The following is a 22,702-nucleotide window of genomic DNA, read 5'->3' on the forward strand; positions in this document are numbered from 1 at the left end:
GTCCCAGGGCTGCCCATGTCACTGAATGTGCCGTTCGAGTGGCTCACTGTTCTAATCCCCCTGGCTGCGCCTGGGCTGGGTGTCCTCTTACGGGCCGGATGCTTCCCTATTCCCCTCGCTCCTCGTCCAGGCCTGCAAACTGAGCTCATCTCTGTCTTTCTCCTGGGAGCCAGTCCAGCCCCCCGGATTATAGATAAGACTGACAGGTTTATAGCAGCCTCCTTCCCCTTACATGGCCTGACCCAAACAGCATTGCACGGAGGCCTGGTACCCACGCAGGGAAGCTAATTGTTTATCTTCCTTCTTACCCAGGAGATAGGACAGTTACAGCTGGGCTCTCCCCCGGGGTGGGTGGCGGGGGGAAGCCCCCTCTCATCACTGCACAGCTCTGCTCTCTCCTGGTCCCTTGGCTTAGCTCTTTGGTGCTGCTTCACACAGTCCCAGGTCGGCCCAGAGCTCAGCTGGGGTGGGTCTGTGTCCTCCTTAGGACCACGCATGGAATTAACCCTGATTCTTATACCCCAGGGGCTGGTTACAGCCAGCATGGCTGGATCTTGGGGATCCAGATGCCGTGGTCTGAGGGGGGAGCCCACACACTGGCTTACTGAGAATCATCTCTCTGTGGGTTGTGAGAGGCAGTTTTCCCCAGGAATTGAAATTGGGGGGGTGGTGTTCAAATTTACTGGGGGGGGGGGGAAATCACGACCGATGAGGGGTGAGACTGTGAGGGTGAAGGTGGGCTGTATGGCACCATAGTAAAAACTGAAAAATGTTTCATGAATATTTTATTAGATTTACCTCATGTTTTAAAATCACCACACAAATTAAAGTCGGCTACTCAAGCTTTCTATGAATCACGACATCTACATCCTTCTTTGTTTCTTGTTATAATTTTGCACAACTCTGTTAATGAACTTCTTGAACACCATGCGTTCATCTTCAGTGGCTTCTCGTGTGTCCGGTACTTCCAGTCCTTCCATTGATATGCTTATTAGTTCATTCCCATGATCAGGCAGAAGGTGACGTCTTTCAGAACACGAAATTCTATTCAATGATGAAAAAGATCGCTCGACTGTAGCTGTTGTGATTGGGAGTAGCAAGAGAGGAATTCCTTCTTCTTTCAGCCCAGGAAACAGAGCACAAAGATCGGGTCGAGCCACCAGTGACGATAAAAACGAAGTTGAAGTCAAATCTTCATTCGTTCTTCTTATGATATTCCGCTCTGTGTTCAAATTCTCTGTTCTGTCCTGAGCACGTGGCAGCCCCATGGCTGGTAGCGTCTCACTCCGCTCAACTGTCGGCGTTTTATAGGACAGGGATCTGTAAAAGCTACATAGAGGTTGAGCAGAATCTGGAAGTCGCTGTTGCAGATTTTTAAGAATCAAGGCTGTGTACTTTTTCAGTTGTCTTAACAAACACTTCTTGTCCTCTTCGCTTAAGGATTCAATATAAATGCTTTCATTAGTCAACTTCTGGACTGAAGTCTTTGCTTCTTCCAGTACTTTTTCAATGGATAGCTCTCTGATTGATCCAAATGTAGCTTCTATTGCTGGACAAAGACCTACTACTGTTGTAGCAGATGCCTGGATGGTATTGTTTAATGACCCAAGTGGTTTCAACAGTAGACTTACAAGAGAGAGGATGGCAGTAGTCTTCTCTGAATGTAGAAGCAAAAGTAATCCCCCAGCCTCACTACTTAGATCCATCCCAACTTGGTAGATACTTTCCAAAGCCAGCGATAAGAGCTAGAGTAATTTTAAGACAACAGCCAAGGATCACTCATGAGAAAGCCAGCGGGTTTTCCCAGGTTGGACTAATTTGAACTTCAGTCCCAGTGTATCTTCTATATTTTCCAAGATATTCAGTCTTTTTGGACTCTTGCTGAACAAAGAAAGTAATGAAGACGTTAAATTTATAACTTTTTAAATGTTATAAGAGTCTGCAGCTCATACTAGCGCTAGTTGGAGTAGATGGCCTCTGCAGTGTGTATAGGAGAGACTAGGGTTGCACTTTTCTCTGAGCAAAGCTTGTGCTCCACCATGTCTTCCAGAGAAGTTTGCAGCTCCATCAAATGCACAAGCAGCCATCTCTTTGGGGTCCAATTGACAAGCATTTAACTCTTCTAAGATGTGGCTTGTCACAGATGCAGCCGATGTGTCTTCTATAACTTGAACATCTAGAAATACATCTACTGGCCGACCACTGACATCAAGGTAACATACACAATGACTTAAATACTTGATGCCCATTTGCATCGGTGCATTCATCAGCCGTGTATGCAAATTTTTTGAATGTGGTGAGAGAGTTCTTCACTTTTTCAACTGTTGTGTCTTTCACTGTTGCACCACACGCGTCTAGCCAGCCAGTTGAGTTTCTTGCAGAAAGACAGTGAGCATTTGCTGGTCTTGTTCAGAACCGGTGTTCAACTTCAGGGTGAACAAGTGACAATGCACTTAACACTGGCCTCCAGTTTGTAGTGTGCAGTATCTCTTGCTTAAATAGACAGTAGGATGCCACGGCCATGTTTGTTCGCATGAACTGTGTTGTGTCTCCAGCATTCTTAACAGCCTCATTAACACTCACCAGTGTTGTCCTTGGTCAGTGGAGACTCAGAGTTCAGAGCTGCTTTCACATGAGTTTGTTAGGGGGCTTATTCCTTCACCCACTCACTTCCCTGGTCCTTCTCGCATGAACAGAGAGCAACAATACCCGAAGTCCAAAGGTGCAAACAATTCAATGTTTATTGGGGTGAACTTCCAGCAAGCATGATTCCAGTTTCCTTCCTTAGTATCCTCCTTCCCAGCTCTGACACCACAGAGCCTTACACCTGTGTCCCTGTTCCCATTCCTGCCCTTAGCCAAACATGATTCCAATTTCCTTACTCCCATTCCCTGTTCCCATTTCCCCCTTTAGCAAAACATGATTCCAATTTCCTTACCCCCATTCCCTGTTCCCATCTCTCCCACGCCCACCCCCTCCCACCAAGGCCCCCTCACTTCCTCATTGACTACAGATTATATAGTAAAACTTGAGTTCTGCTTAGCTATACCTTAACCAATCATTTTCCTGAAATTTAACTAACCAATCCTAACATATTGTAACATGATTATGTAACCAATTATATCCCACCACCTTAATTAGTTTACACCCAGCAAAATTAATTATACAGCAGACAGGAACAATCACAGAACCAGACAGAGATTATACAGACAAACAATAACAAAGTGGGAACTATAATGACAAAACAATACAGAAGTGAGGATTTCACATCCCAGTATTGATAAGTGAGTTCGTGCCAGACAGGATGCTGTTTCCTTTTACATTTTCTAGGCACTTCCCTTTCTCTGGAGGTGATAGGCATTATCAGGACAGGATTGTATTCCTAACAGCCCAATAGCACCTTCTTTCAATGTGACTAGTTTGGAATGTGAGGATGTGACCTGTCGCTTCCTAGCTTATGGCTGCCTCTGCTGCTTAGCCAAAGGCCTTAGCTTAAGCACAGGGCCTCAGACTGTCACAGTAAGAAAAGGCCCTTACACTAGCAGACAGTGATTTTGATTCTCTTTTGTACCTCTATAACTAGCCAAGTGATAAGAATACACCAAAATTCTTAGAGTATAGGCCTTTACAGACAGGCCTGAATATCTATATCCTAACAGAGTTCACCTCCCAGGTTGGGGGGCAAGAAGGCTGCGGGGAGGGATAGCTCAGTGGTTTGAGCATTGGCCTGCTAAACTCAGGGTTGTGAGTTCAATCCTTGAGGGAGCCATTTAGGAATCTGGGGCAAAAATTGGGGATTGGTCCTGCTTTGAGCAGGGGGTTGGACTAGATGATCTCCTGAGGTCCCTTCCAACCCTGAGATTCTATGATCCTAAGGCGCCTTGCTCATTCCTCCAGGTGCTCACTGTTCACTCTGGCCACTGTTGTTCGTTGTGCCACCGTTCACTCTATCGCTCTGTTGCCAATGGCCCTGCGCCGTCACCTTCGGCTGCCACCTGCCACTGTGACCTCTGCGAGTGGGTCTCTTGAGGTTCCACCCAGCTCTCCGTGATTTCAGCTGAGCTCTCAGTGGGGGAACCTTGCTGCGAGTGCAGCTGGGCCATCTCTTCCACAGAAACACTGTCCCACAGCAGGTCTAAGCACTTAGATCTGATTATCAGTGATTTCAGCTGTAGTGGTCGCTTAACAGAACAAAAGACTCTCTATGGAGCCTAATCAGCGCTGTCTTTAAACAGTGGAGAGGGGCAGGTCCAATAGTCCTTGTGACTCAGACAGACCATCAAGCAAAACACCTGTCCCCACCCTCTCTCTTGATGCCCTCAATCAGCAGAGGCTAAGGACAGTTGTACTGCCTTTTACTCCTACAATAAGAACAACAACATTTACATCTCCCGCCCCCCAGCCCCACATTCAAGTGATTTGTAACCCAACCCCAGCCAAAATCTGTCACTTGGGCAACACAGCTCTGTTTGCTGGATACCTAGGTAGATTAGGTGTGAATGTAAATACAATCTGGTCCTGAAGCCTTTCCCCCCAGCCCCCAGCTCATCACCTGCTGTCAGGGAGAGCTCATTTAGACGTTGCTTACAAATCATCATTTGAAATTATTAGGTTGGCCAACGTCACCGAAATGAATGCACTGACATGGTCATAAAAGCAACAGCTGTACAAGGAAGCTAGTCTATGTTCCTACTTTTCAAATCTATGATACTTTTTCAGATACATGTATTTTATCATACACTGTATAAGCTTTAAAAGTGTGTATTAATGTTTCAATTTCAATTCACATTTCCAAACAATCACTAAATTGGCAACACTGCATGTAACTAGTTCACAGAACTGGAGGGGGGGTGTTGGGGAAATTCAGGGGGGTAAACACCCCCATGGGGGGGGGTGTAGGGAAATCCCTGGTGGGAGGGGGCCAGGTGGAAGAGATATTTGGCAGGCTGAGACCTTCTATGGGAGCCAGGCCCCATTTAATTGGCAAGCAGGGCAAACCCTGGGGCAAAGCAGGGCAAAGACCTGGGTTAGCTCAAAGGTCCCTCTGTGGAAGGGGCCAAATCCAAGTAGCCTGTGAGAACGGTGGGATTTGAAGCTGGTTTCCATCCCCGCACCCCACCCCCACTCATGAGGATGTCCTTGCGTCGGGGGTTTTGGCCAGTTCTGGTTGGATCTCGGTTTCCAGCTGGGATCCATTGCTGTGACATTTTAATTCACTCTATTAAGCTGTGGTGGGGGAGGAGAGGGGAGGGAAAGATGCCCGATGTATGAGCTGAAAAGAGACTTGGGGATTCTGCTGGGTGCCCCAACCCCTAGCTTTACAGATCCCTGCCTCTTCATCGCAACCAGCAAGGAGCGCATCAGGGTGAAAGGATCACCCGGCGTCGGTGAAAGGTCACGGGGGAGCGGAGGGGATCCCACCAAGGGAATTCAGACTAGTTAGCCAGGCTGCTCTGGCCGAAGCTGGGAGTTTATTCCCCCTTCCCCCCCATCCCTGGTTGCATCCAAGCATGGAGTTGGGGGCTCTCTGCAGAGGGAGGGGGCAGCGTTACAGCCATTTGCAGCTCCTGGCACCCCAGCCGCTCCCCTGGGCGAATCGGGTGGGGTTTGACCTTCCAGTGTCTCCGATGGGCCTGTGTTCGAACAGCTGAGGTGAAGAGCTCGGAAATAGACTGGAGGGGAAGGAGTGAGTCACCTGCTCTGGGAATAAACTTTTCGACAGGGCCAGGGCAGCCGGGATGGAGGGCAGCAAGTTGCCAACGCCACCCACAGCAGTGGGCACGATGGGTGCCGTGGCTGGAGCCACCTGAGACTGTCTGATCAGAGAGAGCCCCCTGCCCCCATGAGCCAGTCCCAGGCACCGCTGAGAGGCAGAGCATGGCCAGAGATGCAGGACAGGAACTGGGGAAGAAGGTTATGACTCCAGGATGGTACCTGGGGCATCTGAAACCTAAGCCGGGGGATCAGCTCAACACCCCTCCTCCTGGCACCATAGGGATGCCCTGGACTCAGTGTGCTGGCAAGGGGGGGGGCACCGCATCAAGCTTCTCCTGCACTGATGTCCAGAGCCCAGAAGAGAGCTCTGAGCCAGCAGCTCTGCCCGAGGGCACCATGGTGGGGCTGAATTTGAGGCCAGCTTGCACTACGAAGGCCCTCAAGTGGCTTCTCTCCAATGGGAGAGTTCAAGCCTTGCCTGGAGCCTGCTGCTACCGGGCCTTATTCACTGGTTGTGTATTTGTGTGGCGTGAGCATGCATGTGCAGGGGTATGTGCGTAGGCACTGTGTATGGGGCAGGCATGTGCAGGGTGTGCGAGGGGCGCGTGCAGGGTGTGTGCTCAGTGCAGGTAGAACAAGACTTGGAGAGTTTAGGGGGTGCTGGCTGGATGCTCCGGCAGCCCAGACTTCGTCCATAAAGCTCAGCCATGGACTCCACGGGCGAGTTCAGTGCCTTGATCTAGGGGCGCCATGGGACGCTGGCCCGGACACAGCACGTGCTGTGAGGGTGGAGGCTGGCGCTGGGGTACCGCTGGCAAAGGATGTTCGGTCAAGGTGCCGGCCAGGCTTGTCCAGCTCTGTGGCCATCATCAGCCCCAAACTCTCTGGGATTCCCCAGCTCCTGGCAGCGGTCACGAGAGCCCCGAGCCAGGGGGTCATCTCACGGGCATTGTAAGGAACGAGCTAATCTGCCAGTGACAACCCCCTGACCCTCCTTATGGGCCGGCCAGATCCCTGTACTATTGCCTCCAACAGCCACAGGAGCGTGAGGCATCATTGCAAGACCCAGCCAGCTGGAGAGCCAGCCCTGGCTGCTGACGCCTGCTTAGGGCTTTGACTCCTAACAGTGCCCAGCCCTCCGGCTGCCTGCCAAGTATGTGGGAAAAGAGGATATTTAACAATCAATGAATGTAGGTGAAAGGTGCTGGAGACGGACCAGAACAAGCACAGGCCATGGCAGTGCAGGGTCCCTGCTCTGATGGGGGGCAGCAGTCCTGACCTGCAAGGACCCACGTTCTGTCTCAGTGTCCCATTCGATCTCCGGTCCCTCTGCTGAGGGTGCCCAGCTGGGCGTTTGTGACGGAGGCAGCCCCAGTGGGCTCAGGCTCCCCACACTCCTTGCACGTGGCTCACAGAGCAGTGGTGAGAAGGGGCCCAGCTGTGATAGCGAGACCCGGACGCCTCTGTCCTGAGTCCGGATGGATTGACTGGAAACCGCTTCCAGCGCAGCGTGAGAACGGCGGGGGACCGCTCCCCAGCACGGGGTGGCCGAGAGGAGAGGAGCCTGGGAGAAGCTGCGATGGCAGCCACTGGGGGTGTCATGGCTCTGCCCCGTTCCCCAGGTTCTCCAGGGGCAGACAGTAGTAACAGCAATGAACCAAGAGGATGCGACAGTCAGGAGTTACCAATCATTTATAACAAACCAAACCAATCTATATACAGAATAACTCCAGCGTAGGGTCAATGGGAAATGCAGCCTCCCCCCCCCCACCCCGAATGCCCCCATGGCAGGTGTAGCCATGTGTGATTGGCTCCCTCCCTTTATTCAGTGCATGTATGGATCACGCTTGACACACGCCCACTGGGAGGAAGAGTTGCCAAGGCTAGGCTGATCTTGTGGGCTCCTCCAGCCCTCCTGGCCCTTTGCGTGGGGACCTGGCTCCAACTGGATTTAGAGCTGTCAAACCTAGACTCTGCCAAATTGTGTCTCCTTCCGTGTGTCTGTCCCTGCCCCTCTCTCTTCTCCGCCCTCTGTACACGTGCTCAATGTTGGACTCCTTCGGTTACCCTGAGCCCATTGCTGGGCACAGGGGGTGCTGTCTGGTGCTCCTAGGTTCTGTTCCCAGCTCTGACTCTTGTGCCTTGAGGAATGGGATTAATGGCTGTATAAACAGGGACGATCCCCTCCCAGCACTCACACTACTGGTTCTGGTCAGACTCACCCTCCTGGGATTTGCCCCTCAATTCCTGAGGCAGGACTTGTACTTACAAATATAAATAAATCATAACTTGGACTCCCTCTCAAGCTGTTCCTACAGATTCCCTCCTGCATCTAGTTTTCTTGGAGCTCTTTATACTCCTGAACTGTATCTAATGAGACCCACCTGTTCTGGCTGCCATGGTGAGTCAGCAAAATAGCTCTGTGCATCTTAAATGCAGGGTCTTAAAGCCTGGCACCTGATCACAGTGCTACTTACTGAACTCTCAGGGCTGTAGTGAGGCTTGGGTGGTGTGTGTAAAATTCTCTATAAGAGTTGGGACTGACCCAGACTTCAGACTTGGATTTGAGCATCGCCAGAGTTCAGGAGTGTTTGGATCTGAGGGTACAGTTGGGGACCCCCCCCCCTCTATGCTACACAAATGCTCGAGTAGGTCTTTCCCCCTCCCCACCAGAGGGAGCACTGCCCCAGGAACGACCAACGCCTTTGTTCATCAAGAGTCCCACCAGCTATTTAGCTCTTATCCACAAGCTCTGACTTTCTCACTGGGCAAAATCTGTGTGCGGAGGTGAATTGTAATAGTTCTACGAAAGACCCTCCAGGGCCAAACACATTGATTCCCAAGGGAGTTCCACTGGTTTACACCAGAGATGAATGTGGTGATCCTGTGTCTAAAACTCTGCCAGGGACTCAATGTTGTCTGGTCTTATCTTGTGTCGTACAAACCGAACAGGAGGGGGAGCGACACAGCCCGATGCTGATGTCATGTAATTTCCTTCTCCCCTTCTCCCCCCATGCCCTGCTGCACAGCTCTGCTGCTCTGGGACTTCCTTCTTATCACCCCTCCCAGTGGATTTCCGCTTACAGAGCCGCTGATGTCTCCTGGGAAACGCGGAGAAATCTTATGCACAGAAACACTTCTGCTCCCATCTCTCTCAGGTAGAGCTCAGTCCGAGGGATGAAACTGGCGAGTTCTTCTCATTAGACCCAATCCATCCCTGGTGCAAGCTCCGCTGAAGTCAGTGCTCTCGAGTCTCCTCTCACACCGGTGTAGATCAGGAGTAACTCCATTCAGTGGGGCTACAGCGGTGTAAAACCAGGGTCAGAGAAGAATCAGGCCCAGTGAATTTCGTCTTATAAATGAATAAAATGTTAGCCCAAAACGGTCTGCCTGGATCTCCCTATACAGAAATTGTTATTTGAACCTCCCGAGGGCTAGGCCTTTGGTCAGTTGAGGACCTCACTGCCTACTTTCCTAGGGTGGGACAACCTGCTACACCTACTAGCCTGGGAGGAATTTGTTTCCCATTGGGACAAGAGTTCCAGGTTACACACTGGGGGCTAAACGTTCCTCCCAGTTGCGTCAGCACAAGCCCATTGGGCCAGATCCTGATCTCAGTTACGCTGGGGTAAATCCAGAGGAGCCAGGGCCAAATCCTGCTCTCTCTGAAGTTCGTGGCAAAACTCCTAAGTGGTGCCAGGGCTAAATCATTCTCTCATCAAAGTCAGGCATAGGGGCCAATTGGAAGTCAACAGCAAAACTCGCAGGGCCAGCTCCTGAGCTGGTGGAAATCTGTATAGCTCCCTGGACTTCACTGCAATCAAATTAAGTCAATGGGGTCATACCGCTGGACAGCAGCTCAGGATCTGGCCCCCAATGACTTCAGTGGGACCAGGACTTTGCCCCTATGCTGGTGTAACTGTGAGCAGAATTTGGCCCAATGTCCCTTGCTTTTGTTGAAGCGTTGAAAGAAGCCCCAGCTGCTCTTTAAAGAGTCGTTTCTAGGGCATCTCAGGCCAGCTGCTTCCCCTTGCCCCGCCTCACCCCCCCGGCGCCAGCCACTCAGATTTTGATTTCAGTCCGGAAGGTCTGCTGGACATGCTCTGTGTGTTTGGCTGGGTGCCGCCTGGCTTTGACGGTGAGGGTGCCATCCACACCCAGGGCCGAGGTGACGGACGTGGGGTTCACGTCTTCAGGCAGCTGGCACTTATGGGTGAAGGTGTTCATGACGGTCCCATCCGCGGCTAGCTGGAAGGGAGAAAGAAACAGAGGTGGGTCACACTGGGGGATACAGCACGGGCTGGCATGGCGGCCTCTGTTTGCCCCAGGCCATGGGTGAAAGAATGTGGGCCAAAAGGAGGGTTGCTTCTTTAGGGCAGATTAGGAGAAGAGATGGGAAAGCTGTTGTCTCTTCTGGCTCTGCCATTCCCTGCTTGTGATCTTGTGTGAGTCACTTCCCTGCTCCTTGTGATTTCTAATCAGATTTACCTGCTCCCCAGGTATGCTGGGTGGCACCTGATATTTACGAGTGGCTTGGACTGGGAAGGGAGGGAGTGGTTAAAGGAGACTGGGAGTCATGACGCTGGAGTCCTGTTCCTGGATCTGCCGCTATGCACCCTCTGCGCTCTGGTGCCCCGCATCTGACAAAAGGACCGAATACCGACTGACCGCTGGGATGGGGTGGGAGCTTCATTCATAGGGTTGCCAACTTTCCAATTTCTGAAAACCGGACACCCCTGCTCCGCCCCCTCCCCTCCCCTTCCCTAAGGCCCCGCCCCCGCTCACTCCTCTCCCCTCCAATCAAAAAAAAACACCTAAACTCCAAAGCAGGAATTATTGCAGAAAATGGCAGGTTTCCGACCCCTTCTTTCAATCTTAACCATTATAACAACGTGGTCTGAGGAGAGGCGTGGGGCGAAGATTTGCTGCAACTCTTATATTCATATTTGTCAGGGGACTTTGGGAAGTGTTAAGGAATTACTCGCTACTATACAATAATCACCATTACCTATACCCCTAACCCTGCACTGAACCCGAGCTGGTATAGAAAAGAAGAGGGAAAAGACTGGCGCCATCATAGAATATCAGGGTTGGAAGGGACCTCAGGAGATCATCTTGTCCAACCCCCTGCTCAAAGCAGGACCAATCCTCAATTTTTGCCCCCAATCCCTAAATGGCCCCCTCAAGGATTGAACTCACAATCCTGGGTTTAGCAGGCCAATGCTCAAACCACTGAGCTATCCCTCCCCCCACAGAGGGACCCTTCACAACCCTTCCACAGAGAACAGTCGGGATACCGATAGTTACTACACAAGGTACTGTGCATCATGAAATATAAACTCAGCAAATGCATTTTGGCAACACAAGCCTGCTCTGATTCCCCCTCTCCCCTCTGTACAATGAAAGCAAAACAGGGACTTTCGCTGGCTGCATTTTCATTTTGGCTGAAAAGTTCATTCTTGCCCCCTCCTCTGTCCAAAGAGCCAGCACCCGAGCCTCACCGTCACCAAGATCGCATTTAGATCAGGTGAAGTGTTTCCTCTTTGTGCTGTTCAGAGAAAAAGTCCAGGGCTCAAGTAGGCAAGTCCGGTAATAACCCCAACAAGGCCGCGGGTAGTTAGGACCCTCTTTAAGACACATCACAGAGGGAAGAATGCAGGGAGAAGGGGAGAGATTGACTCTACTGAGCTAAACCTCCAGCGCCCACACCAAAAGGTTCCTAAAAAAGTTTAAGACCTTTAAATAAACTCCAATTCTGACACAATGACACCCCCCCTCCCCCCAACACACATATACCCACCAGAAATGAGGGTCAGCACACAGTAATTTCAGGGAGTTGGGATCTGGGAGGGGGGCATTGTGGTCTCCATGTTTTTCCTGGGGAATGAGGGAGAGGGGAACTGGCTCTAGGTCCTGCAAAGGGGCGGTGGGGAGTGTGCATGGGCAGGGTGCATGCCTGGGAACGGGGGGGTGAGGCTCAGAGTCAAGGCGGCCCCATTGGGGGAGCAGGGCGCATGGGGGTTTTGCAGCTGCAGGGGCTGGCTGGGGACACAGTGGCTCCAGGCTGTGTGTACGGGGGAGGAGGGGGTCGGCAGCGTGGTGAAATGCTGCTCGCAGCCCCCGCTCCCTCCGCCAAGCGGCAGGCGGAGCCCCTCTGCCCAGGGAAGCAGGGATCCTCCCGCTGGGGCTGAGCAGGGACCCCCTTCCCCACGGACTGCCCCTGGTGCTGGGCAGGGGGCACAGCAGGTATGCGGAGGAGGGGGAGGGGTGCCCTGTCCCGGCTACTCACCCATGCAAGGTGGGAGCTGGCGGTGGCGTGGCGGAGTCGCTGCCCGGGGGTCCCCTGGGGCCACGGGGCAGGAGCAGCAGCAGGAGTGGGGGGGAGCAGTGGAGACTGGGCTGCTCCGGGGCGCACTCTCGCTGCCCATCCCCAGTGCTGCTGCCACTGGGGGAGGCAGTGTGTGAGAGGGGGGTGCACACTGGGGGAGCAAAGCCGGAGGGCACGACCACTTGCTGCTCCCTGGTGCCGGCTCTGGGCCACGATCCCCTGGCAGCACCTTCCTTCCTGTCTGTCCACCTACATGGCCCCAACTATTCCGGCACCCCTGCAAGCGGCAACCGGACTTTGGCTGTCCGGTCAGTGTTTCTGACCGGACACTGTCAGGTGCCATTTTCGACTGGACTTTCCGGTCGAAAATCGGACACCTGGCAACCCTGCCTTCGTTCCTGGTTGGAAAGCGCTTTCTGACTGCAGACAGAAGGTGCTAGAGATGGGCAAAGGCCTGTTATTGTGGGGAAGGCCTGTCTTTGCGTCTTCGGAGGCACTGCCGGGCCTGCTCCGTGGAGGGGCGGCCACACACGCCTCTTGGAGCGGATGGCATTGCTCTCACAGGTGGTGTGCGGCATCAACGGTTGTGTAGGAGCTCTAGGCCCGGAGGAGCTCACATCTACTCAAGTAACCAGCCTCTCCCAAGGGGTACCACTGTAGGGAGTGCGGAAGGGGGCATGGCTGTGGGGCAGCTGTAGCTCACAGCACCTCCTAGTGGCAGAGGCTAAGACTGGGGTGGCTGTGAGCTCCCCAAACCGGGTGGCAGTAGCTGTAATCTGCCCACACCCAGTGCTTGTGCACTATTCTCTGCAGTGTCTCCTGCTGGGAGAGGCTGAGAGCTCCTGCAACATACACGACAGTGCCTCCTGCTGCAGTAGCTGTGTGCTCCCTTTCTCCCCCTCCCCCGCTCAGGTGGGTTGAGTTGAGTCTGAGTTGTTCGCTGAGGTGTTTCCAAACAAGGAGGCTGGAGCTGCAGTCTGAAGGGAAGCACGGTAGAGTTTGGGGAAGGTGACATCATTCTGCAGCTCCCACTGGAGTGATTAAGAGAACATCGTTAGAGCACAGTGCACCTTATCTCCATGGATACTCTCCAGAACATAGTGTCCCCAGAACCTGGCCTCGGAGTGAGCAGATGTCGGTGCACATGAGCGGCACAGAGCCCTCGAATGGCAGAGAAGATCAGTATGTACCAGCCAGCCTCATAATGAATTTAGCACCAGGGAGAGGTGACAGCACTGGGGAATGCTGTCCTCATGCCCTGTATATCCCCAGGACGGGGGCAGCCTGGGCACTAGCAGGGCAAGTTTTCCCGGTATTGTCCCCTTGCCAGTGTGCTTTGATGCTGCCCTAGAGAGACCTCCTCTGGGGCGGAGAGGGCAGCATGTGTAGTCTAGGGGGTCTGTCCTGTGCTGGCTCTGCTGCCAGTGCTGGTGGTGTGATTTAGGGTCCTGCCTGAGACCCATCAAACTCATGTCATATGATGGCCTCCAAACTGCCCTTTAATCAATGAAATAGTCCTGTACCCGGTGCCTTATGCACACTCCATACCACATGCTCCTTGCCCCGAAGAGCAGCTCACAATTGGAGTTAGGACAAAACCAAGAGAACAGGTGAGGTCAGCTCGGATGTAAGGGCTATCAAGGATGAGATGGGAAGGGAGCCAGCCGCAAGAAGAAGGGGGGACTCTGAAGAAGTGGATAGAAGATGCCTAATAGGTGAGACCAGCTGTCCAAAGGGCAGGATGCTAGAAGACATGAGGCCCAGAGTGGGAAGAGAAGAGAGATGTGAGTGGAGCAGGATCTCCAAGGGCGGGGTAAGGAAATTGAGTCTGATGGGGTGAAAACTACCAGGCGATACCAGCGTTCAGCACCCTCGGTCAAGCGCAAACCACCGACAGACGGCAAAAGGCCCCCGAGCCCAGTAACGGTCCCCTGAGCCAGCTGACCTGTTGCTATCTACACTCCAGCATAATTCAGGAGCTCCTTATGGGGGTGGTCCTGGCTGATGCTCCAGCAAGCTGCAGTGGGAAGGATGATCCAGGCATGGGAAAGGGGCCCATGTGCCAGGAGGAAAACCCTGGAGCAGTTCGGCAGGGGGGTTAAAGAAAGGAAAGTATTGATGGCCGGTGGCTCAGGGCCTGATTCTCCTCTCACTCAGGTGGATGTAAATCAGGAGTCACTTCACTGAAGTCAGCGGAGTGACACCAGCATATATGAGGGGAGGTCCATGCCCAGGTCTTCTGGCACTCTCCAAAGCAGGTACAGTAATTTGTATGGGCAGAGTCACCAGCCTGCGGTTGTTCTGGGACAGCATCTCCCAGCACCCATAGTGCTCTTCCCCCAAGGTGCTGGAGGGGATGGTAGAGGGTACTGAGAAGGGAGATGTCATTCGAGCTGCCACAGAGGGGTGACACCCTAGAGTGATGAAATGGGGCAGTGTGTGGAGCACAGCCCGGAGCAATCTCGGGCTTCCCAAAGTACCCGCAGAGAGAGCGAGCTGTGGGAAGGGAGGGTTCTGACCCAGCTCTCCCATGCTTCTTCTGGTAGTTAATAAATCAGGTCTGATTCTGGTCTCGCAGAGGTGTAAATCACCAGCCACGCTAGTGAAGTCATTGCAGCCCCATTGGCATTAGTGGACCAGAACACAAGCTCTGGCGCGCCTGCTCCGAACACAAGCTCTGAGTCCCAGATGCTGGACAGAACCTGCCCTGCCTGCTGTGGAATCTCCTGCAGAGCCCTCGCTCAGCACATCGCCCCACTCCATCCTGGGGCAGCGATCTGTGTTGGGACGTGATGGGGCAACAGGGTGGTGAAGGGGCACAAGTGTCCCAGCGTGGTGACCGGACCAACGAATCCCCCAGGACCAGCCGTTAAAAGTGAAGATGAGAAGATTCCACTGGGACGAGCATCCCGAACCCCAGATACTGAACTGAGCTTAGCCAGACCCGCAGGGTTCAGGTCTAGAGCTTGGCCTGGAAATCCCCCCAAATCAAGATGGTTAAACCTCGAAAAAGGGACAGGGCTGGTTTCAGACTGAGAGGAAGGTCTGGGGGTAACAGGCCCATTAAAGGGAACTGGGCTTAGGGATCCTGTTCCAGGCCTGGTGTTCCCAGCAGGGCCAATGAAGAGGGCAGGGCAGCACCTGGGGGCTATAAAAGACCAGTCAGGTGGCCGGCAGGCGAAGAGAGCTGTTAGAGAGAGAAGGTGGTTTCAGGGAGAAGGTTGAAGGCAGGAATGTAGCATGGGAGTTTGAGGCAGGCGGAGCGGCAGAGGGAGATGCCTGCTGACTCGGAGCGGGGCTGAGGGCCAAAGGCAGGGAAGCACTGATGTCTCTTTGCTGGAGAACTGGACTCTGAGAAGGCCACGGGGAGTGAGGGATGCTCCCAGCAGAGAGGCTGTGGGGGTTCCCCTGGGAAGACCAGGATTGCACCCCAGAAAGAAGGGCAGAGGGCTGGAGGCGTGGCAGGAGACACTGGGGTCTGGTGAGAATGAAGCCAGGTTTTAAGGGTTCCGTGTGCTGGGGGTGATCTGGACTGTGGGTTAGGGACTGTTTGCACTATTGAGGGATTTGAGGATCAGCTTCTGCCAAGTTGGAAGGGACTCAGAAAGGAAACTGGGGTGAGAGGCCACTTGCGGGGCTGCCCTGTGGGGAGGCCCAGCTGGGTTTGAGTTGTGGGGGCACAGGCTCAGCCTGAGCTTGGGGCCGAGGTCTGGGTGGAGATTTGGGACAGGGTCACTGAATTTTGGAGGAACACATGGCCTGGGACTTGGCGTACACCCCTGTCTTGTTCTGCTCATGACTCCTACAAGACTCTGTCAAGGGGACAGATCTACCCAGGGCAGAGGGAGCGTTATGGGCGGAGGGAGCGGCCAGTGCTGCTACTCCAGGCCCTGTGCACATGGAAGGCCGCTGTGGTGGAGCCATTCACCTTCTCGGCGTGGACCTCGATCTGGTTGTTGGAGGTGGTGACAATGATGTCCTCGGGGGAGAAGTCGCTGACGTCCACAGCAAACTGGTAGGTGTCCCCCAGGGTTTTAATGTTCCCCATGTTGCCTGGCCGGGCTGCTGGGAGAGGAAAGAACAAAGAGAATCACTTCTGATCCCTGTGCAGGGATTTCTCCCTGTGCCTGGGGTAGATCAGGGCCCATTCCAGGGTGACACGGGAATCCAGCTCTTTACCAGGAGCTGCTGTATACAGCTGGGTATGGAAATCTGGGAGAGTTTCTTATCCTTGATTGGAGCAAAGGAAGATGGTTCCCCACCACTAGATATTGGGCATGATCCCAAAGTCAGAAGGAGTCTTTATGGATTTTGGATCCGTATTAGTGGACCCCTCTCGCCTTATCAGTAACCCAAGCCTGGAGCTATGTACTCACCAGAAAAGCTTTTGATTGTCAGTGCTATTAAGGATGTATGGCAGTGGGGGGAAGAATGCTTGGGAAACCAAGGACTTGACTTTCAAAACTGCTTGTACAAAGACTCATCTAATGGCGCATGTGCAAACTTGTTTGTGCAGTTGTGCACTTGATTTGCGCACAAAGGTACTGTGATTGCATTTGCACAAGCAAGATGGCAGTTATGCATCTAACTGGCCGTCTGCATTTGCAATGACCAGATTCACACAGGAGTAAGGGAGCAGCCACAGTCAGACCAATGCTCTGACCATTCTGACCATGGCCAGTACAGGATGCTTCAGAGAGGGGTATAAGACCCTGTATTGGACAATTATGGTGTAACCTATCCATGGAAGTTCTTCCTGAACCAAGTTAGTGGTTGGCTAAGGCCCTGAGCATGAGTGTATCCTTCATACTCATTTTTAGCCTCCTTAAGATAGCTGAGTGTTCCCATATCCACAGAAATGCCTAAACCCTTTTTGAATCCTACTAAGTTGTTAGCCTTAATGACACTCTTGTGGTGGTGAGTTCCATGAGTTAATTATGCCTTGTTTCCTTGTGTGTGCGCGCAGTTGTGTGCCTCCTAAAGTCATGAGCTACAAACCTTCAGATGCAACTATTCCTAGTTAATGCTGGGGGATTCTGCCCTTGCTTTGACACTAAAGGTCTCCTCAGCAAGGAGTTGCACAGTGAAACTAGCTCCTTTTCCTTCTTTTACCAACCCCGGTTTTGCCCAGACGTGGTCTGTTCCTACTCTGGGATCTTCCTTCTGAAAGAAATACTACAGTGCTCCACAGCAGTGGCCCCAGCCCTGCAGCAGGTAGGTCCCTGTTGTAAGATGTGATGTTTAGGATCACGACTACAGAATAGGAGGACTTGTGGCACCTTAGAGACTAACCAATTTATTTGAGCGTAAGCTTTCGTGAGCTACAGCTCACTTCATCGGATATGCTCAAATAAATTGGTTAGTCTCTAAGGTGCCACAAGTCCTCCTGTTCTTTTTGCTGATACAGACTAACACGGCTGCTCCTCTGACACCTACTACAGAATAGTGCAGTGTAATGGGCCTGACTCTGCTTTCACTTTCCCCTGGTGTAAATCTGGAATAAGACAATGGGCTTGTATTGGAGTAAGTGGCAGCAGGTCTGTTCCTATGCTGTGCTTCAAGCTCAGCTTTCAACACCAGGATCTGCCTCGTGATGAGTTTGCAGTTCTCAGCTTTGTTCGTCCTTTGGGGGAGGAGGGGCAATGGTATTTTGCCACCCCCTGGAACTGATGGCCACCACGTGGGCCCAGGCTAAGCTGCGATGCTTGTACAAAACCCTTCTGGGATGGTTCTGCTGGAGTCCCACTGTGCTCAGTTATCTGGTCAGTCGATAAAAAGCTGCATTTTACGGGGCTGCGTCTGTCCTCACTCAATCTAACTGCACACAGCAAACAACTCATCCCCCTCCTGTCTGCGAATCGTACCCCGATTTTTATCAATTTGTCCATTTTATGCAAAAAAATCACCCAATAAACAATTTATGGAGAACTTCGAGCTTGCCCTTTGCCTATAAATGGTTCACCTGGACCCTGCACTGTTGGGTAGGGGTGGACTTCACCCCGGTGCAGGGGGCCCCCATCATGCGTCACTTACGCGCTTGGGTCACACACACACCTCTGTAGAGAGGTCAATGTGCCCCCATGGGATTGGTTGCCTGGGTAAGTCACGTGACATTGGTTCTCTTTCTGTTTCCTCACATCGATCTCTTTTTGGTTCCTTGAACAAATGACTTTTGGCTCCAAGACTCACTTTCATTGGCTCTCTGGGCGAAGGAAACGTCCCTTGTGCCCGGGCTGGTGAAAACCAAGGGAAGAGGCTGCGTCAAAGCCCCTCAGGGACACTTAGCCAGATAAATCTCCCCAAATGCTTTTTCGTAGAGTTGGCCTGTCCTGCCCCTTATGGACTCTCACTTCTGAAACACTTCAGAGGGCCCCCAAGATGGTAGCAGAAGTTTTCCTCTATATTCCTCTGGCTCTTTCTGCTGTCCCCCTTCCCATACAGATCCGCTGAGAAATCAGGGGCATGAGGGTAAGGCCCCTGCCCCCCGCTGACATGCTGGTGAGGGTGTAGAGGTGGTTCCCCAGGTACCCACAGACAACACCTTCTCCTCTGACAGCCCCCCTATTCTCCATGGAAACAAAGGCTGCCTCCGGCCATGGACATCAATTCCTGCGATTTCCCTACAGACGTCCCATTGAACACGTGCTCGGGTGTCGTTCCCCCCCCCAGCCCCCAATGAGTCCTGTACAAACACCCAGCAACCGGGGGCAAGCCCAGATCCCTTGTCTTGCTGAATCTGGCACTAGGCAAGTCCAGCACAGCAGGGACAACTTGGTCTCTGTCCCACATGTAAAGTGGCAAACTAAGGATTAGGAGGCGCATCAGTCACTGCCCAGGCAATCCCTGGGGGAACGAAGGGGTCGTGTTTCCTTCCCCCCGAGCCCACCAACTTCTGATGTCCCATTGGGGTCTCCCTCAATGCAGCTGCACGGCTAATGCATTTACACATAGGTCTGCCCCTCACCAACCTCTCATAGGGGGTAGCGCCTCCATCAGGACTGGAGTGTCTGGGAGCTCTTTCCCGGTTTGCACTCCTGCCCTACTGCGCAGCCCCATGGCCAGTGCTCCCAGAACGTTTGCCGCTGGGGAGTATGGAACAGGTTCTGCCCATCGTGTGGATGCGAGTAGCCTCCCCGGGAGCTGGCATTGCCCAGTCCTCTCTCCCTGCTTTCCCCCTTGAAAACAGGCAGGGAATATGCTGGGAACAAGCAACCAAGAGGAAACATCCCCCATGCTGGGAGATCCGGACTTCCCCCCTGCCCCAGCTGACTCCTCCTAGAAGCCCAGGTCTCTGGCTGCAGGAGTCATGACTCCCCAGTTACTGCTCCTTGTTCTGTACAGCTCCCCGTGCTTGGACAGGCTGGGGTTGCGGTGGCTCCGAGCGCCCCTACACTGCCCTACCGATCTCTACAGCACCCCCTGCTGACGTGCGGCCAGCACTGGAAAAGTTGGAGCCTCCCCACAGCCCGCAGCTTGAGCTGGGATGCACGTGGCTGTGAGCGCCTGCACCCTCCCCTAGAGCGCCCCCTGCTGGGAGAACTGGAGCTAGAGTCGGTGTGAGAGTCCCCCTTGTTCAGGGCTCCTCCAGCTTGCTCTGTTGTGCCTCTTGCTGGGGTCAGCTGAGGCTGGCTTGTCTGTGAGCTGTTCCACACTTGGCCCTCCTGCTCTGCTCCCTTCCACCCAGCCTGCTCGAGGGGCCAGGAGCTTCCCTCCACCAGCCCATGGTGCAGCCTCATGGTGACTCTTCAGGAGCTGGAGTAAGGACGGCGGTGAGAAAAAACCCTTTAATGCTAAGGGACGGGCACAAAGGACCAGCTGGGAGACTAGACTGTTCTTCAGTAGAAGCAAGTTTTATCCCCATAGACAGAAGCAACCACCCGATCGCTCTGCCAACGAACACCCTTGATTTCCAGCCACCACCACTGCCCGCTTTGCCCCACTTCCCGGCCCACCCGCAAACACTGCCGCCAGATCTCAGGCCGCGCCCGCTGGCAGGTGCCAACTTGCCTGGGAACACCAGGGGCTCGTTGCGCGGCCTCATGAAGTTCCCGAAGTCGTCGCCGAACAGCCCGCGGGCTTTCTCCATGTGCTGATCCCGGGCTGGGGTGGGTGAGGAGCTCTGGTGGAAACTGCGCTCCGAGCGGAAGGCAGGGGAAGATTTCAAGCTCATTCACCTCCAGAGCCTTGTGGAGGGCGGGGGGAGAAACAACCCACCAGTCAGCCAACCACAGGTAGCGGGGGGGGGGGAAATCCTCTTCTCTTCTCCTGGATGAAAATGGGAATCGAGCTTGTTCTGGGTGTCCCTGCCACTGTCCCCTTTATAGCAGGCTAGGTGGATGGAGCCAGCACAGTTCAGAGGCAGCTGATGGGCTTATAAAGCCCCTTTAGGTTCTAGGCTGCCTTCCAGCCCTCTTGAAATCAGGCTAAATTTAGGTGCTTCTGCATCACTTGGACGGCCGTGGAAACTTTCCCCTCCGCCAGAGCTCCAAACAAACAGTGGGGAGGAATCTGATCTCATTGCTGGCATTCCAGCCCGCCTGGATAATGCAGCTCTCGCTGGCTCCTGGCAGCACCAGGCTGCTGTGGGCTGATGGCCCAAAAAAAGGAAGTGTGTGGGGGGAGCGATACGTGCGAGCTCTGAGGGGAAAGGGATGTGTACTGATGTCATAGCATAATGTCCATTCTGGGATGACTGGGGGGGCGATGGGATACACGGCTGCATTAATAACGCCCTTCTCCCATCTGAGGGTCTGCAAGCACCTCACCCCGCACGGGAGGTAGGTGTGTGCTAGCTGTGTTAGACAGGGAAACTGAGGCATGGCAAGGAGACGGGACTGGCCCAAGGTCACCCAGCAAGCCAAGAGCAGAGCCAGGATTAGAAGCCAGGAGCCAGGCTTTGGCACCGTTTTCCTTGATGACCCTACTTTCCCATCTGCCAGCCTTTGCTAGTCCCTAAGCACTTGGGAAATGTCACAATGTCGGGTGCAAGGAGAGGTTAGTATTGGGGAGAGGAGGTGAGGCTCTGCAGTGCCCCCTTCCTGAGGAAGTGGATAAAGAGGAAGGGCAGGTTACTGGTGCCTTTTGCTCCTTATCCGACAAAAAGAACAGGCACAGTTAGGTCATAAATTAACCTGACAATTGTCAGAGTGACTCGGTCCCCTTCTGAGCTGAGGCTTCTTCTCCCAGGATGGGGCGGGGGAGGGAATTGGCATGAGCCAGGCAAAGAAAGGAGAATGGGTTAATAATGGGTAGCTACGGAGCAGCTGGAAGGCTTCTGCTCCTGGGGCGGTGTGGCCGGAAGAGAGAATTTAAACAGGGTAGAGAGAGCGTAAAGGATCTCTGAAATGGGGCTGCAAGGCAGGGAAGGGGCTAGGGTGGAGAAGATCTGGGTCCACGGGCCCTGGAAAAAGGGCTGGGTTAAAGAAATAGTGAGAGACCCTGAAAGAAGGTCGGAGACTGAGTCGAAAGACAGCTAGGTCTGCAAAGGGGCTGAGAGTGCACTAGGCAACAAACCCTGAGGGAGAGTTTGAGGGGGAAGAGAGCCTGGGCACCAGAGCCTTGAAACAGGGGCTGGGACTCCCCTCAGGCAGTCTCAGGGCACAGGCATCTGGTGGTGTGAGGAGGTGGACTAAAGATTCCAGACACCCGGTGGTGAAAGAACAATGGTTACAATGGTCGTGCTGAATGACTCGGGAGTGCCAAAAGACTTGGTAATAGTGATGGGTTCCCCCCAGGGTGCCACCTGGAACTGGGGTACCACTGAGCCCCCCCGACCCACCAGCCTGGGCTCCCTTCTGCACTGTACTGCTGTGACAACCTGCCAAGCCCTCTCCAGGCTTCAGCCTGCACTTTCACCAGCATACATACAGGTAGGGACACACCCATCGGCAGTTACACGCAGATGCTCTGACCAGCTCCTGCATAGGAAGGCTTCAGCTAGGGTACTTCCCAGCTCCTCTGGCATGCACCCCCTCTGGAGTATAGACCCAAAATTATACCGTCTTGTGCTGCACAGGGAACTGTACAGCGTAAGCTCATGAAATTTGCCCCCTCTCTCAGTGTGAAAAGGAATATGCAACAGCTTTCTGCCCCAAGTTATGACTCCCACACACTAGGTTTAGATAAAGCAAAAACAAGCTTATTAACTACAAAAGGTGGATTTTAAGTGATTATAAGGGATCGCAAATAAATGAAAGCAGATTAACTAGCAAATAAACAAAAAACACAAACTAAACTTAATATACTACATAGATCAGATATGAATACTGCATTCTTACCCTAAGTGATTATACAAGCAGGCTGCAGATTCTTAAGGGGCAAGCTACGCTTGCTTACAGCTTGGAATCCCCAGGTGTTCCATTCACAGGCTAAAAATCCCTTTAGCCTGGGTCCAGCACTTCTTCCAGTTCAATCTTTGTTCCTCAGGTGTTTCCAGGAGTCTTCTTGGGCGGGGGAGTCCATGAAGAACCAAGATGTCACTCTCCTGCCTTATATAGCTTTTGCATAGGGCGGGAACCCTTTGTTTCAAAGCCTGCTTCCCAGGCCAGCAGTGGAAAAATACTGACCTTCCAAGATGGAGTCCAGCACTAGGTGACTTGGTCACATGTCCCTGTAGTGTCACAGCAGCCATTACTGGGAGGCTGTCTGTGGCGTCTTCAG

General features: G+C 53.2%; 1 protein-coding gene across 2 annotated transcripts; it reads right to left on the bottom strand.

Moving 5' to 3' along the window:
- Positions 1-7,389: 7,389 nt before the first annotated feature.
- On the bottom strand, positions 7,390-20,658 carry HSPB7 (heat shock protein family B (small) member 7). 2 transcript variants are annotated; one of them, XM_007053118.3, is made up of 3 exons: positions 20,051-20,658; positions 15,972-16,105; positions 7,390-9,963 (listed from the first exon to the last, which is right to left on the bottom strand). In XM_007053118.3, the coding sequence occupies exons 1-3, from the start codon at positions 20,211-20,213 to the stop codon at positions 9,778-9,780; spliced, it is 483 nt and encodes a 160-aa protein (XP_007053180.1). In that variant the 5' UTR covers positions 20,214-20,658; the 3' UTR covers positions 7,390-9,777. The 2 variants fall into 2 exon arrangements, with proteins under 2 accessions (XP_007053180.1, XP_037737391.1); XM_037881463.2 differs by having other exon boundaries at positions 15,972-16,108; positions 20,051-20,459.
- Positions 20,659-22,702: the final 2,044 nt, after the last annotated feature.

Source organism: Chelonia mydas, chromosome 18 (genome assembly GCF_015237465.2).
Source record: "Chelonia mydas isolate rCheMyd1 chromosome 18, rCheMyd1.pri.v2, whole genome shotgun sequence".
NCBI classification, from domain to species: domain Eukaryota; kingdom Metazoa; phylum Chordata; order Testudines; family Cheloniidae; genus Chelonia; species Chelonia mydas.